Here is a 14,904-nt window from a genome sequence, read left to right on the forward strand (position 1 = left end):
GCCGCGCGTGGGATGCAAGAGGACAAACTGCCGGGCACTTTGCCCCGGAATGAGATTGGGGGGTGCGTGGGTGAGGAGGTACCTCAGGAGGGAAAGGCGAGAGGGAAGGACCAGAGAGAGGAAGGAAGAATCAGGAAGGAACGGAAGGGAACTCAGAGCTGAGAGGAGGGGGGTTAAGACTAGGGATGCGGACCGGGCTCGGGGCCGCGTGGCCCACGCGGGCACTGGCCGGTGGATGGCAGGGCTGGGTGAGTTGGGACTGTGAGCCCGGCTGCCGAGAGCGGCGCGCTCCGCGGCACTCCGTCGTTGCCTGAATATTCATTAGACCGGCCGCTCTTTCTCCTTATCTAACGTTTATCTTATCGGCGAGTTTCGTTGCTCAGTGTAGTTTTAATCCCGGGCTCCCCTTTCCCCTCCCCCTGGCCCGCTCCCCTCCCTCTCCCTTCCTTCGCCTGCTGCTCCCTCCCTCCCTCCCTGCCGTTTCCCCCTCCCCTCCCCTCCCCTCGCCGGCACCGGAGTGACAGGCGCGGGGCCCTCCTCGCCGAAGCTCGGGGCTCCGGCGCTGGCGAATCACAGAGTGGTGGAATCTATTGCCTTTGTCTGACAAGTCATCCATCTCCCAGCGCGGGGAGGGGGAGGGGGTCTGGAGGGGGCTTTGCAGCTTTTAGAGAGACACACACCGGGAGCCGAGGCTCCAGTCTCCGGCCGAGCCTTCTCGCAGCCGCAGCCCACCTGGGGCCAGCCCGGTGCGGCCGGCGCTGCTCAGCTCCCTCCCTCCTTCCCGGCCCTTCGGCCGCGGCGGCGCGCGCCTGCCTTTTCTGGGGGCGGGGGCCCGGCTCGCGCTCTCCCCTCTCCGAGGCGCCCGCTCGGACATCCCGAGGATTGCTACTTCTCTGCCAACTTCGCCAACTCACCCGCACTTGGAGCGGCCCGGCTCCCCGCCCGGCGCCCTCGGGCCGCCCCCCCCCCCCCCTCGGCTCCTCGCCCTCTCCGACCGCCGCCTCTCGGATGACCGGGTTCCAGGGGAGCTGAGCGAGCCGCCTCCCCCGCCCAGCCTCAGCCCTGGCCTCAGCGGCCGCGCGCGCCATGCGCCCCCAGATCCCCCCGGCCCGGCCCGCCGCCCCGGGGCCGCTCTGCTGACCGCCCGGCCCCGCGCCCCGACGGTGGGAAGTTGCGGTCGCTGCGGTTGCCAGCTCCGACCCGCCCGGGAAGCGTCCCCGCGGGGAGCGCAGCGCGGCGCCCCCCGCCCGCCCCGCCGCTGCCGGGCGCCCGCTCACCTCCCCCACCCCCGCCTCCCCAACGTCCCTCCCTTTTCTCCTCAAGTCCTGAAGTTGAGTTTGAGAGGCGACACGGCGGCGGCGGCCGCGCTGCTCCCGCTCCTCTGCCTCCCCATGGATATGCACTGCAAAGCAGACCCCTTCTCCGCGATGCACCGTGAGTACCCGCGCCCGGCTCCTGTCCCGGCTTGGGGCTTCCCGTCCTAACCCTATCCTGTCCCGCCCGCGTGGCCCTGGCCCCCTGCGCTCAGGTCCCACCTTGGGGACCACGCTGGCTTCTCTAGCCCTCCCCCCTTCGTTCTTCCTCTTCCCCCCATTTTCCAGTGTTTTCAAAGCCTCCAGTTTCTCTCTTCTGCCTTATGTTCCTGGTACTTCTCCCTCTACCAGCCTTCCTACCTTCCCTGGTGCCCATCACCTGTCTTCCTTCCTTCCACCTGCTTCTTCTTAGGTCATCGATCCACAGCCCCTGGTCCTGGCTCCAGCCATCCTACTCCCTGGTCACCCTCTTGCCCTGGGCTGGGAGACTAATTGGCAGGCAGTTTTGAGGGGTTTGTGTTGTGGTGTTCTCTCTCTCTCTGTCTCTCTCTCTCTCTCTACCTCCCCCTCCCTCCATTCATCTCTACCTTTCTCAAACTTAGAGTGTGATTGTCCAGGAGGAGACTCCTAACATGGGCAGCTTCAGTGTCAGGACAATCAGACAGAAGAGTGTGGGGGTGGGGTGCCCCCATCTGACCCTCAGCTCCCAGCACCTCCAGGCCGTGCCAGCCCCGGCAGGGCTTCTTGTGAGCTGGTTTGTAATACTTCCTTCCTCTCCTTTTCTTTCCCACCTCCTTCCCTTCTCCTTCCCCTTCTCTTCTCCTTGAGTTGGGAGTCTGAGATTGGCAGGATGTGATGGTCATCTTTCTCCGCCTCTCCCTGGGAGATGCTCTAAAAACAAAGAGGGGTTCCAAGGAGAAATCCAAGTCAGCAAGAGATGGGAGTAGAGGAGCCTGCCAGGCGGCCCCTGGGCACAGCCAAGCTCCACTTGCAGTTCTGGAGGCTCCTTGCCGGCCTCCCACTCCCTGGTGAAAATGGTCCAGCCAGTGACCTGGCCAGTGGGTAGTCAAAGAGAGAGAAAACGAGGGGGGAAAAAACAAAAGGAAGGCAAGCAAATGCCAAAGCTGGGGAGAAAGGAAAGAGAAAAAAAAAAAACAGGGGGAAGGAAATAAAAGAAAGAAAACAGAAAGGATGTTCCAGAAGAAAGCGAAGGGGAGAAAAATGAAAAAAAAAAATAGAAAAAGAGGGAATTATTTTAATGAAATCTGAATTTATCTAATTCATGTCCTATATCTTTAGCTTGGAGAAGAATTCAGAGATTGTTTTTTGCAGGCTTTTTTTTTTTCTCTCTCAGATAAATGAATTCTAAATAGAAAACTTCTCCTCCTCTGTAGATTAATAATTAAGGATGGTTTGTAACTTTTCACAGGGAAACTTTTTTAGACCTGGCTTGGATCGGTGCTCTGGACAAGAGAGCCGAGGAGGAAGAGTTGTGTTTTTCTCTAAGCATATAATTAGCGTTACAGGGGGAGCTTTAAAAAATACTCCTGGGATAAAATATATTTTCCTAAAGAATTTCTAAGCACAGCTAATCCAAGTCAGGGCCCTCTGGCCGCGGCGGATCTCCGTGAGCTGAGCCAGAAATCCTGTCTCCTTTTCGGAGTGAGTGGAACCAGGTCGACCCGCCGTCTTCACCCAGCCCGCCGGCCTCCCTGCTCCGTCGCCTCTGCTCTCGCCCTTCTCTCTGACTGATTCCGCGGGGGAATCTGCCGAGTCCCGGCCGCCCACTGGGTGTCACTTGGAAACCCAAAGGGGAGCAAGGCGAGCTGAAGGCGGTCGGAGGAAGGAAGAGACCGCGGAGCGAGCGAGCAAGCGGGCGGGCGGGCGGGCGGGCCAGCAAGCAGCCGGAGCCCGTGTCCGCGCCGGCGGCAGTGGCGCATTCCAGGCCCGACTCATCGGCGGCTCCCGGCCCGCTGGCCTGGACTCCTGCCGTGCCCCCTTCCCATCCCCTTCCCTTAGATTGGGGACGAGGGGCCGGGCCCGGAGCCCGGGGAGGCTGAATTATTCATCTTTAATCTGCCCGCAGCTGCCGCCTTTTCATACCGGTAACGCGAGTTCTCCCGGGGCCTAAATTATTGATGGTCGAGGTTTGGAGGGAGGGGAGGGGTGAGGAGTGGGGCTAGAGGTAGGGAGAGTAGCAGGGATGAGGGGCAAAAATAAGAGGTTGTGGCCTCCCCCAGCCTCCAGATCAGAAGCCTCTCCCCAGGGGTTTCGCCGGCCCTTGCTCTCAGCACCCCCAGAAGGGGACGCGAAAGAATTGAGCGGAACACAGATGTCCCCGCTTTCTCCGAAAGTCTCCTGAGGCTAGCAGGGCAGGGGCTGTAGGTTGCTGGTCAGGTCAGGCTGGCCGCTAGAACTCTGCGCTTGGATTGCTCAGGAACTGCGGCTGCGGGTTGATGGCTCTGGGTGCAGGATTTCTAGACTGCTGTAGGCCAGGGAGAACGGGGCGCCGCGCAGCGTCCTCAGGTCTGGCACCCGGTGACCACTTGGGCTCTGAGGTTGAGGGCCCGCGCTGGAGTCGGGTTGGAGACCCAGCGCCCTTGTCCTGGGCGGGAGAGCAACGCCCTTGCTTCGCGGTGTCCTGGGAGGCTGCCGAGGTCTAAGAGGTCAGAGGGACAGGAGCTGGCTCCGGCTGGCAGCACGGGGTGCCCCGGTGAGCCCTCAGCCTGTCTGGGCCACCTGAGCCATGTTACCTAGGCAAGGCAATGGGTCCCAAGCCTGGCGCAAGGCGGCAGGCAGACAAGCCCCTGCAGCCTGCGTTCTCTGGCTGTTACCGAGCAGAGCGCCCGGCCGCTCTCCGCTGCCTCCCAGTCTCTGAGCGCAGCAGGCTCCGGGCCCCTGCCTCTTCAGCCTTCCCTCCTCCACCTGGCGTTCTTTGAACTTTAGACACTAGGGAGACCAGTGGGAAATATGGCCCCCAAATATATAAATACAGAAAACATAAAGGAAAGGGGAAATCCCGGTCAAAAACCAAAATAAAATAAAACCAAAAAAACACAGGGAAAGAGGTAGGAAAAGTCCAATTCTGATTAAAAATAGATACAAGAGGTAGGGAGCAAAAGGAGAGGGGCAGGGACTTAGCCCCTTTCTGTGCTTAGAACCCTTTTGTACTGAGTCCACCGGTCCCAGACACCCCCCCTCCCAATCATCTGCCTCCAAGCCCTAGCACGCACCAACGACTCCCCCTTGCTTGCGGCTCAGGCGGGATCCCGCTTCGCGCTGCTTCTGTTCTCTGCTCGGCCCTTCCTTTCCTCTCCTACATTCTTTCCTGCCTGCATTAATTCCCCCTCTTCCCTCTTTCCTCTCACCCTGCTTCTGCATTCCTTTCCTCACTTTCTCCCTTGCGAGGTACTGGCCTTCGAGACGCGTTCTTCCCAGCCCTCTGCCCAGCGTCGCGCTCCCGCATCTCTAACGCCCCGTGGGTTTCAATCCCCAATCCGCCGCGTGGTGTTGACCGGACCACTGTTCTTCCGGGAGTCCGGGATCATGCCCCTGCGCCCTGCCTGCTCCCTTTGCACGTCCTGGGCCGCGGACCCTGACTAATGGCCGGTCCCTGCTGTCTGTGGGGTGTTGTGTTTTTTTCTTGTCTCTCCCCAGCAGGGCACGGGGGTGTGAACCAGCTCGGGGGGGTGTTTGTGAACGGCCGGCCCCTGCCCGACGTGGTGAGGCAGCGCATCGTGGAGCTGGCCCACCAGGGTGTGCGGCCCTGCGACATATCCCGGCAGCTGCGGGTCAGCCACGGCTGTGTCAGCAAAATCCTGGGCAGGTGAGGGCCTCAGAGTTGCCCCTGGGAGACACCTTGCCTCCTTATCCCTCCGCCCTGGGTCTCCAGACCAAGGACTTGGCTAAAAGTCAAGGACGCCAGTGGGAGAGGGGCTATCCAGATACTCAGAGGTATCTAGAGAGCTGCTCCTTTCGGTGAGGGCGCTCAGGTGGTGGCCGCAGCCCCAGGAGCCAGGGCGGAGCAGGGTCACTCAAATCCCGCCCAGCTTCGGGGTTCTCGAGGCTGTCAATTTCCAGCCTTCAGTAAGGGAAGGACTCCTCTTCTGGGAGAGTTAACGCAGACTGGGGAGGGGTTTGGAGGAACAGGGTGGGGAACAGAAATGGGTCCCCAAGAGAAGAAAAAAATCAGCACTGGGTAGGGGAAAGGAGGGTCCTGGTTCTCAGGGGGCTCTGTGCTCAGTAGGAAAGGGCTGGAGGTGGTGCCTCCGCCAGGGTGGGCCTGGAGGCCTGGGATTGTGCTGTTCCTCCAGTTCCTTCCAAATGAAAGTCTGGGCTTTCAGACTCCCAGGGGCGCCTATTCCCGCTGGTGTGCTCACAGCCCCCCTCCCCCGTGACTGCCTTCCCGGAGGGAGTGTCCCTCTCGTCCTCCCCTTCATCCTCCAGGCTATCCCTCGCCCCAGCCACACGCCCTCTGGAAGCTGGCTCAGCCATGCTGAGTCTTTTCCCTCCACGCTGTTGCCTCGGGTGGGAGAGTGGCTCGGCCGCTCTGGAGCCTGCAGCCTCCCTGCCCCCGCCGTACGTAGCCTGCTTCTCGCTGACCCCGCCGGCCTTCCGGGCGCAGGTACTATGAAACCGGCAGCATCAAGCCCGGAGTGATCGGAGGCTCCAAGCCCAAAGTGGCGACCCCCAAAGTGGTGGACAAGATTGCTGAATACAAGCGACAGAACCCAACTATGTTCGCCTGGGAGATCCGAGACCGGCTCTTGGCCGAGGGCATCTGCGACAATGACACGGTGCCCAGCGTCTCGTCCATCAACAGGTGAGCAAGCGGCCCGGGGCTACGGGCTACGGGGCGGGACTCCAGCTCCCAGCTCTCGCCTACCAGCGCGTCTCCCAGCTTGCGGTCTCTGTTCTTTCTCCAGCCTCTGCCCTTGCTCCAGGATCTCAGCCCCAACGTCCTTTGGGCAGGGAGAGGGGACCTGGGAGGCAGAGAGCTAGACAGACAGACAGAGCTGTCTCCAGCTCAGGGCTGGGTATTCCCTGCCAGGCTTCTCCCGCCGGCGTCCTGGAAATGAATCCAAGTGTTTGTGGTAATTAAGACTCCAAGATTACGTGCCTCGGTATCTAGAGACAATCACAGCCCACAGCCGAAGCCTTTAAAATGACCAGTGTCTATTCATCGCTTCCAAACAGACTTCCCTTTCTAAAGGCATGCTCCCTTTCTCCAGGGGCAGCCTCCTGTTCTGGCTTCCCCACCCTCCCTGCCAACTCCCACAAAGCTTGCCTCCCAGGAGCCCAGGCCATGCTAGCCAGCTCCGCACAAATTTCCGGCCTACGAGCACCGAGTATCCAGGCCTGCAGAGCAAACGCTAACCACCAGCCAGCAGTTGGCAGGGAGCAGAGAAGCCGGACAAGGAGTGGGGCACCAGGCGAGAAGGGAGAGCTCTGGACCCCGAGGCTCAACTTTAGGGTGCTTAGGGCCAGGACTCAGTCTGCACCAGACGACAGGCTCAGGCACATGGGGACGACATAGGCTGGAGTCAGCCGCACCTATAGCTGCACAAGGTAGTCTCCCAATCCCCAAGCTACTCTAGCACGCTCTCTGGCAGAACACACGTGCACACCCCATGTACGCACACCCCCGCCAGTGTGCAAACGGGCCTGTGCTGGGTACAGCACATGCAAACAGCAGTTGGATGCAAGAGCCCAGGATGGCTCCGACATCACGGAGCTGTGTAATCTGACATCAACAGAGACCCTGTACAAGTTCCAGACTGCTTGGCTGGCCTTTCAACCCCTGCCCCCCCCCCCATTTTAAGGCAGATTCCCAAATTAGAAGAGGATTTCCTACCCTTGTTATTCTTTGCGCTTTTCACGGGCTCATTATCAGGACAACTAATAATTCAGATGGTGCCTTTTCCTGAAACTGGCATCACGTATTAAGGTTTTTTTTTTTTTTAATATTTTGCAAATGATATGGAATTATCCCAAATCATCCTGAAAACAGCAGGTAAAATTAGCTGGTAGAATGTACCTTGGCTAAAGAAGATTCCCTCTGCCACACTCGTGCTGTAACGTACTGCGAGGCGACCCCAGAAATTATCCCAGTGTGTGCCATCTGTATTAAAATGGTTATTCAGTTATGAACAGGGTAACATAATACTGATCAGCTAATTATACACCCTCCGAAAACCCTCCAGCTCCCTGGGCCTGGCTCACTAGGTGTTGAAAGCATAGCGGTTTGACATTCAGACACCTTCGGAAGAAGCCCGAGAAAGACTGTGGGTGGTTTGGGAGGGGAATGTGTCTTTTGCATTTAAAAGCCAGAGGAGGCTGGGGCAGGATTGGCGGTTAGGGAAGGGCAGGGGACAAAGCATTGTTTTCTGAGCCATCTGGAGACAGCCTCTTGGCTGTCTGCTGGTCCTGGGAGTGAGTTGGAACTGAGATCTTGCGAGGAGAGCAGCCTGCTGAAGAGCAGTGTTGTTGGGACTGGGCGCTGGTGTTCTGGGGGACGTTCCAGAGAAATGCTTGTTGTCAGTGATAGGATTTGCAAGCCTTTGGAGGAACCCAAGACACGCACAGTTAAGGCAATTTGCTTTTCTTGATGGGCAGAGGGTCAGAGCGATCAAGGCAGTTATGGTGGCAGCCTCCCTTGTCTACCACCCCGTCCAGCACCCACCCCCGCCTCTCCCCCAACATATACCCTCTCAGGCTGAGATGTTTTGGGAAGCTGGCTCATGCAAGAGTTTGGGAATGCCCTCATCCTGAAAAGCCACAGAAGACGGTGAACGAGTGACCCCAGGATCAAGCTCAGGAGCCTTGGGGTACTCCACCGGAACTGGGGGGAGGTAAAGGAGTGAGGAGTAGAGAGCGGGTTGAGAGTGGGAAGAGAACAGCCTCAGCTTGACAGCTCTGACCGTGGCCCCGTCTGCTCAGCGTGGCGCCCCACCACCTAAGGGGCACAGAGGCTTCCTCGGGTGTGTAGAAATAGCCATCTGTGGGCAGGTGTTGCTAGAGATGGAGAGAGAATGGGAGGAGAGGAACGGGGAAGCCATGGGCAGCATGGGCAACCAGCCCTGGGCCTGTGGTTAGGCCTCCTGGCTTGCTTTGTCAACCAGGAGCAGTCAGGGTATTCTGGGTTTCACTGTGGGACAGAGTCCTACCGTGGTTCAAATTTCGGAGGAAGATTCTGAGGGCTTCCCAGTGTGCTGCTGAGTTGGGGCTGGAGGGATGCGTCTGGGCCCCCGTGCCCTTAGCTTCATCCTTGTAGGGCTTTGCTTGAAAGAAGGAAAGGTTTATTCTGAGATTTGTTGGTCCGCCCTGAAACCGGATAGAGCGGGCTGTTTCTGCCAGCGTTGGTGATGTCGGGAACTTTGTGAATTCTCATCCTCTATAGGAAGAGCCTGGAGACTTTTCTCCGTGCAGAAAGTGCACCGGGGAAAGGGTGGCTCTTGAGTTTAGAGTCTTACTGTTGGTGAGGTGCCCACTCGTCTTAGGTACGTGTAACCATTGTCAGAGTGTGCATGTGCCAGTGGTTGGCAAGAAAGGAAGTCCACACATGCTCACCCACCTGAGCCAAATTGTGAGATTTTTTTCATTTTCTCCTCCCCAAAACAGATGCTGTCGCCGCACTTGAAATATGCTGTTATGGTTACAAACTCAATTGCTTTTCGTGCCTCTAACATTGGTCTTGGCTTTCCCTGATCCCGTCGCGATAAAGGCTTGGACATTCAATCCGTACACTCCACTGGCAAATCCTCAGAGAAATACCTCTCTGAGTCAATGGAGTAGGTCAGGGAGGCCTCCCAAAGCCACTCCTGCCCCCGGAGACCACTGTCAAACACCCAGAGGGTTGACTGGATTGCTTAGCATGGGGAACTTTTGTGACTCATTCTTGATGTTGGGTTACTGATTGCTGACCAGGGAGTTGCCAGTTCTTCATCTTGCACGCTGCCACTGTAGAGGGTGGGTGTTTACGAACAGGTGACTTGAGGTTGAAGCCTGGTGTGGGAAATGGCCTATGGATGGGGGAAGCGATTCTACCGAAGGAGGAAGTCACCCAATTATATCGCTGGGCAATTGACGAGGCAGGAAGGATTCTCCTGATTATGTGCCAGAGTCTCCTGGTTTGGCTGTTGCTCTGGGCAAAGAGTACTGCTCCTTTGAAAGAACAGGCGCAAACTCCAGGTAGAGTCTAGGGTTACGGAGGATCCCCTGAGGGTGCCCCCTTGGAACAAGTCGATAAAAAGGCCGTTGCCCTCTTAACTTTTTCAGCCTGCCCTACACTCTTGGGATCAGGGCCTTCCCTGCTCCTAGATCTTTGGACTGGACTCTTCCAGAGTCAGTTTCCCGCTGATCACCTGCTACCCACACTCTCTCTCAGCCTGTTTGGCTCTAAGTGAGCACGTTCATTTTCCCAGCAGTGGCAACAGTGGCTTCAAGGCTGCAGTCCCAGTGCTGTTCAAGAATTCCATCCTGTGTCGTTCACAGGCCTCATCAGAGGTCTGGCAGTGGGGTGACAGTCGTGGGCCAGCTGTTCATTCAAAGACTATCCAAACAAGCCAGGAGCCACTCATCCTAGCTGAGGGAATGCTGAAGACACTAGACATGTTCAGGGCCAGAGCCTGTGTCTGTCTCTCTGAAACTTGGGTTCTACAACATTGCACTTTTGACTCTTAGACCTGACTTGGCCAGAAGGGCAGCTTCACCTGCCCCATCTCCAGAGTCGTGGAGCTGTTTCGTGGTCAGGGCTGGTGGTCTCACGCCAAAGAGCTCAGGCAAGTTGGTGAGCTAAGAGGAAGACTTCTCTCCTCAGAAGAATGGGAGAAATAAGGACAGAGAACTTGCCTTCTGTGGCCTGGGACCTACCAGCCACAAAGAGCCCCAAATAGCGAACAGATATGACAGTTTCTGTCTGAGAAGGCTTGCTCACCTGTCGCTCCCCGGGGAGGGCTCTCCCGCTGCTGAGGTCCCCCCCGTCATTAGACAAACATGTGTAATAGGCGGGACTGCTGATCTTATTTCTTAAAACGACCTGGAGTTGTCCCCCCGAAGGGTCATTTTTGTTCCCTTAGTTATGTTAGACTTCTCGGCCAGTGGTTGTATTGGTCTGACTGTTTCTCTCCTTGGCTGGCTCAGAGTGGGCCCTCAGGCCACCAGATGGCTTCAGGTGAGAGCAGTGGCTGGTGGCCCTGAGCTCTTACCTTAGCTGGCAGCTCTGGAGAAGAGGAAGACAGGAGGGCTTGTTCCTAGTGAGAACTCCAGGTAGGTTTTGGAAGGCGATGCAAGGAAGAAAAGAGAGGGGAAACTCCTAACTAACTAGCTAAATAGTGTCCCAACTATTTTGAGAACTCAATAAAACAATCACATCAAATATGAAGAGGCATAAATCTTGTGTCTGCACAGGTAACCTACTCAATTGCTTTTATTATCGCTCAGGCTGCCTCCATTTATTACCGTCCACAGCCTGGGCAAAGGAGGTTGCATAGAGGGTGGTCTCCAGTGCAATCCTACACCCTGAGAGGCAACAATCAGCCCATAGAGCCAGGGATTTCGATGGGAGCTCGGGAAGGGCCCATCTGTCTGCATGAAAACCAATCAATAACTCTGTAACCAGAGCCCTTGTCACAGGGAAATGGACAACACAACAGTTCAATACAGGGGCCACAGGGGGAATTAGCCAGTGGAGATGGGGGCCAGGCAGGAGCAGACCCTGGAGAAGGGAAACAGGGTGCCTGGAGAAGGGAAGGTTGGGGAGGGAGTGGGCTGTGGCAGGGGAGAGCAGTGGCTTTGTGGGCGTATTGGCAGAGTGGGTGAATTATTGTGTAGAGTAGATCCAGGGACGGAGAGGCACTGTTGGAAGTCGGTTGGGGAGGGAACAGTTGGGCTTATTCTGGCGCACGGGAGAGAGTGTGGTTGTATGTGTGATGGTATGTGCCTATAGACTAGAACGTTACAGATTCCAGAGAAGGAGTGGCAATGGTAGTAACTGGTGCAGAAGAGGAATCGCCAGCCCCGACCCCTGCCACCAAGAGCCTGCACCACGAAGAGGGGCTTGGTGTGAGCCGAAATGGGATAGGGGTCCTGCTTCCCCGTCTTGTGAGCAGGACTGATAAAGGAATACTGTGTGCCAAGGGCTCCACCATATGCTCCTAGCTTTGGAGATCTCCGGCTGTAGCTACTTTGCAACTTCCCCTCTTAGTTTCAGGTTTGTCCTTAGTCCCCCTTTGTTGCTACCTGGAGCTGGAGGTCCTCACAGCAAGAGGAAACGACATATATGTATTTCCTTTTCACTTCTGGTCCTTTAAAAGAGTGCACTACAGTGTTCTAACCTGGGCCACCACTTCTCTGAATCCCTGCTGTTTCCCCCCCCCACTCCCCAAGCCAGTTGTCCAGAGTTCAGACCCTTGCAAAGGAAGCAGTGACAGGTACAGCTTTGGTCAGTGCAGCTCACCAGCCATGTGGGTGAGTCTAGCAAAGAGAGAAGGGCCCGTGACAGATCTGAGGCGTGGGAAACAGTATCTCACAGCAATGCCCAAGTAACAAGTGAAACAGATGGGAAATTAAATCACATTGGGTTTATCTATCTACCAGGAAGCCACGGGGTTGAATGGTTTCCTCCTGTTGAGCCTGTTGTTTTGGTGCTATCAAGGTGCAGCTTGCACATATTCACGATGGTTTCTAGGCATAGAGGTTGACATCTTCAGTGCATGTGGATTTGTATATGTATGTGTGTGCCATCCCGTGTCTGCTCTTTGGTAGAAGGGCGAGGAGGCCAAGAACAAAGGGAGGAAGGCCCACAGGACGTGACCTACAATCACTGACAGAGGCTGGACACCTTGTCTCTGGCCCAACAGTTTAACCAGTGATGCAGTCACGGGGCCATTGGCTGACAATAGGACTCAGCTGAAGATGCTTTGTTTTGTAATTTGGGCAAACCCCGGTCGAATTTTCCTTCGATCTTTATTTGCACTGTAACACTCCATGGTCCAGTTAGCCCCCCAAAAGAGGGCCCTGGCTACAGCGATGTCACCTTTGTAGTGGAGAGCTGAACGGTCAGCGGTCCATCTTCTCTTAGATACCTGACTCCCCGCCCAGTTGGCAGGACTAGTTAGGGGCCAACTGCACAAGCAGCCGAAAAGATGCTCTTCCCAGTGGGTCTCCTTCCTATAGACTTGTGTCACAGAGACCCACCAAGGAGTGCGGGTCCCTCCAGCAGGAGGCATGGCAGCAGCACTGGGGCATGGTCATTGGCAGAGCTCTCCCAAGGACCAGGCCCTGGGCCCAGCTTCCAACTCCTTCCCCGGTAACCCAGATGCCAGGAAAGAAGGGAGAGGCTGTGTGTGAGAACCACGCAAATGGGAACTGGAGTGGGCTTGGAGACCAGGAAGGGCATGAAGGCACAGGCAGATGCCTGGGGGTTCCAGAGAGGGCTGGGCCTCGGGGAGCTGTTGGGAGTGGGAAATAAGAGGAGAGTGACCGAGCACTGGAGGAGAAGGGGCAAGGCCTTGTGCAGGTCCCTGTGGGAACTCCTGGGTGGGAGAAGAAGGTATGTCGAGCGGAGGTACGGAGAGGGGAGAGGCTGTAGAGCCACGTTCCTCTTGTAGCCCATCCTCAACAACCACACACACACACACACACACACACACAGGACTCTGTCTTTTGGTTTCTGAGGGATAATATATATGATAAGGAAGTATTTTGTGTTTTTCACATACCAGTGAGAGAAAATGAGACTTGCTGACCTTCTAGAGAGGTCAGGTTTACCGTAGGGATGTGGATGGAGGAGGGTAGGGCTGCAGGAGATGGAATGGAGCTGGTGAGAGCTGGACGAAAAAGGGCCTGGAGTATGCAGGCCCAGCCCAGAGGCAGGAAGATTTGGGCTTTAAAAACTCTGTGCTGGGCAAAGAAAACACCATTTCTGGCCTGATTCAGTCCATGGGCCCTGGTCTGCAGCCCCAGGGCTGTGTAACAAGACATAGCTTCTCTTCTCTGCTTCAGACCAGAGGGGTACAGGGCAGGTGCAGGGGTGCAGGTGGTACTTCCTGAGCCCCTTGGTCCAGGAGCCCCTGAGGGAGGGAGGTGGAGGGGACATCCACTCTCTACGGTGAGGGCAGGAGAGGGTGAGGCGGGAGTGGGAGAGGAGGACAGAAGTCAGAAGGGAGGCTGAAGAGTGAGGAAGGAGGCGGGGAGGCTGAGGGGCAAAAGGGAGAGGCCTCTGAGCTGGCTTGGCCTGAGGAGAATGGAGTGAATGGCGGGAGTACAAAGCAAGGAGCATCCAGAAGCTTGAAAATTGGGCTGGATCCCGTGCCTCTCAGCCAAGGGCCTCTAGGAGAGCTTGGAGGCAGTTGGAGGGACCCTCAGTTCCGGACAGCTGGTAGACCAGGCTAAGGGCGGGGGGTGGTGCTCAGGAAGCTTAGAAGGTGGGAAAGGAGAGAAGGGAGGCCAGCCAGGAGAGGGAGAGGTGTCAGAGTGAAGGAGGTGGCATGGGAGGTCAAGTGGCGGGAGCCGGGGCTCACGGCCGCCCGCACCAGGCAGCACACGGCACCAGGCGGGCTGGCGGCCACTGCGAAGCTGCTGCAGGTGTAGCTGCTGCAGCCTGGTCCCCGCAGAAGGGAGAGTGGGAGGGAAGCCAAGAGGAAGGGAGGGAGGTCCTCACTTCCTAGGTGTTCCAGAGTGGAGCCCCTTCCACCTGGGAGCCTCTGGCCGCTTTGCTCAGGGCTTCCTCTTCTGCCTGCCTTCAGCCCTGCCCGAACTTCTCTGCAGTGAGCTCCCTCTGCAGCCATTCAGGAACAGAGGAAGCCAGAGGACGCTGGGAGCAGCTCCTGGCAGGAGTGGCGGAGAGGCTGTAGGACAGGGCAGCAGGGTGGAAGGGGCACTGTCCCCACCTTGTAGGCACAGTAAGGTCACAAAGTCAGAGAGGAAGGGCTCAGAGGACTGCGGGAGGAGAAAGGAGGGCAGGAAGGGAGAGCAGTGGCGGCCCCAGAGCTTGAGCAAATGGGAACAAGCATTCCCTGCCCCGATGCTCCCTCTTGGCGCCAGGGTCTTTGCTGGGCTGGTGGAGGAAGCTTCAGGAAACCGGGAGCCTTGTGGGAGGAAGCTTCAGGCCCCAGGGATGGTCAAGGAGGAGACCTTCATCCTGCCCCTTATCTTGTGACTTTCCATCCTGATTGTCGAGGGCGAGGTGGCACCTGCCATGTGCATCATACCAAGAGAAGTTGGTGACGGTGTGTTGAGGGCCTCTGTGTGGCTCTGTCGTGGGGAGAGTCTGGGAACTTTGGGAAGAGTGTGTGGGTCCAGCTGAGCGTAGCATTCGCGCCCTGGGAAGCTGTCTACCTGGTGCTGGTATTCCAAGGAGCTCTTAGAAGGAGTCGGGCTTATCGAACGGGGAGCTGGTGGCTTGCTACTCAGAGGGTTTGCGGCTGAAGGGATCGTTTGGTCTCAGAATGAAAGTCTCTGCCGTCGCTTGGACGACCTGCCCGTTTGGGACGTTAGCAAGCGTTACCTGGCAAGTGTGAGTTGAATGGACGGTAGAGCTCCCGCTAGGCTGAGGAGTAGGGTTTCCGGTCAGGTCCGCAGGGTCCCGACA

The 14,904-nt window shown here is 57.2% G+C and overlaps 1 protein-coding gene across 7 annotated transcripts in view; it reads left to right on the top strand.

Annotated features, from left to right (window-relative positions):
- The window catches only part of PAX2 (paired box 2), an 89,458-nt gene that overhangs the window by 9,748 nt on the left and 64,806 nt on the right, over positions 1-14,904 (top strand). For 4 of the 7 annotated variants that reach the window (XM_045040573.1, XM_045040575.1, XM_045040577.1 and 1 more), the window contains exons 2-4: positions 1,324-1,434; positions 4,971-5,139; positions 5,938-6,135. In XM_045040573.1, coding sequence (XP_044896508.1) covers positions 1,324-1,434; positions 4,971-5,139; positions 5,938-6,135 — 478 coding nt within the window. The remainder of the gene's footprint in view (positions 1-1,323; positions 1,435-4,970; positions 5,140-5,937; positions 6,136-14,904) is intronic. The other 3 variants (XM_045040574.1, XM_045040576.1, XM_045040579.1) reach the window with 1 other exon arrangement.

The sequence above is a fragment of the Felis catus genome, chromosome D2 (assembly GCF_018350175.1).
Source record: "Felis catus isolate Fca126 chromosome D2, F.catus_Fca126_mat1.0, whole genome shotgun sequence".
NCBI classification, from domain to species: Eukaryota; Metazoa; Chordata; class Mammalia; order Carnivora; family Felidae; genus Felis; species Felis catus.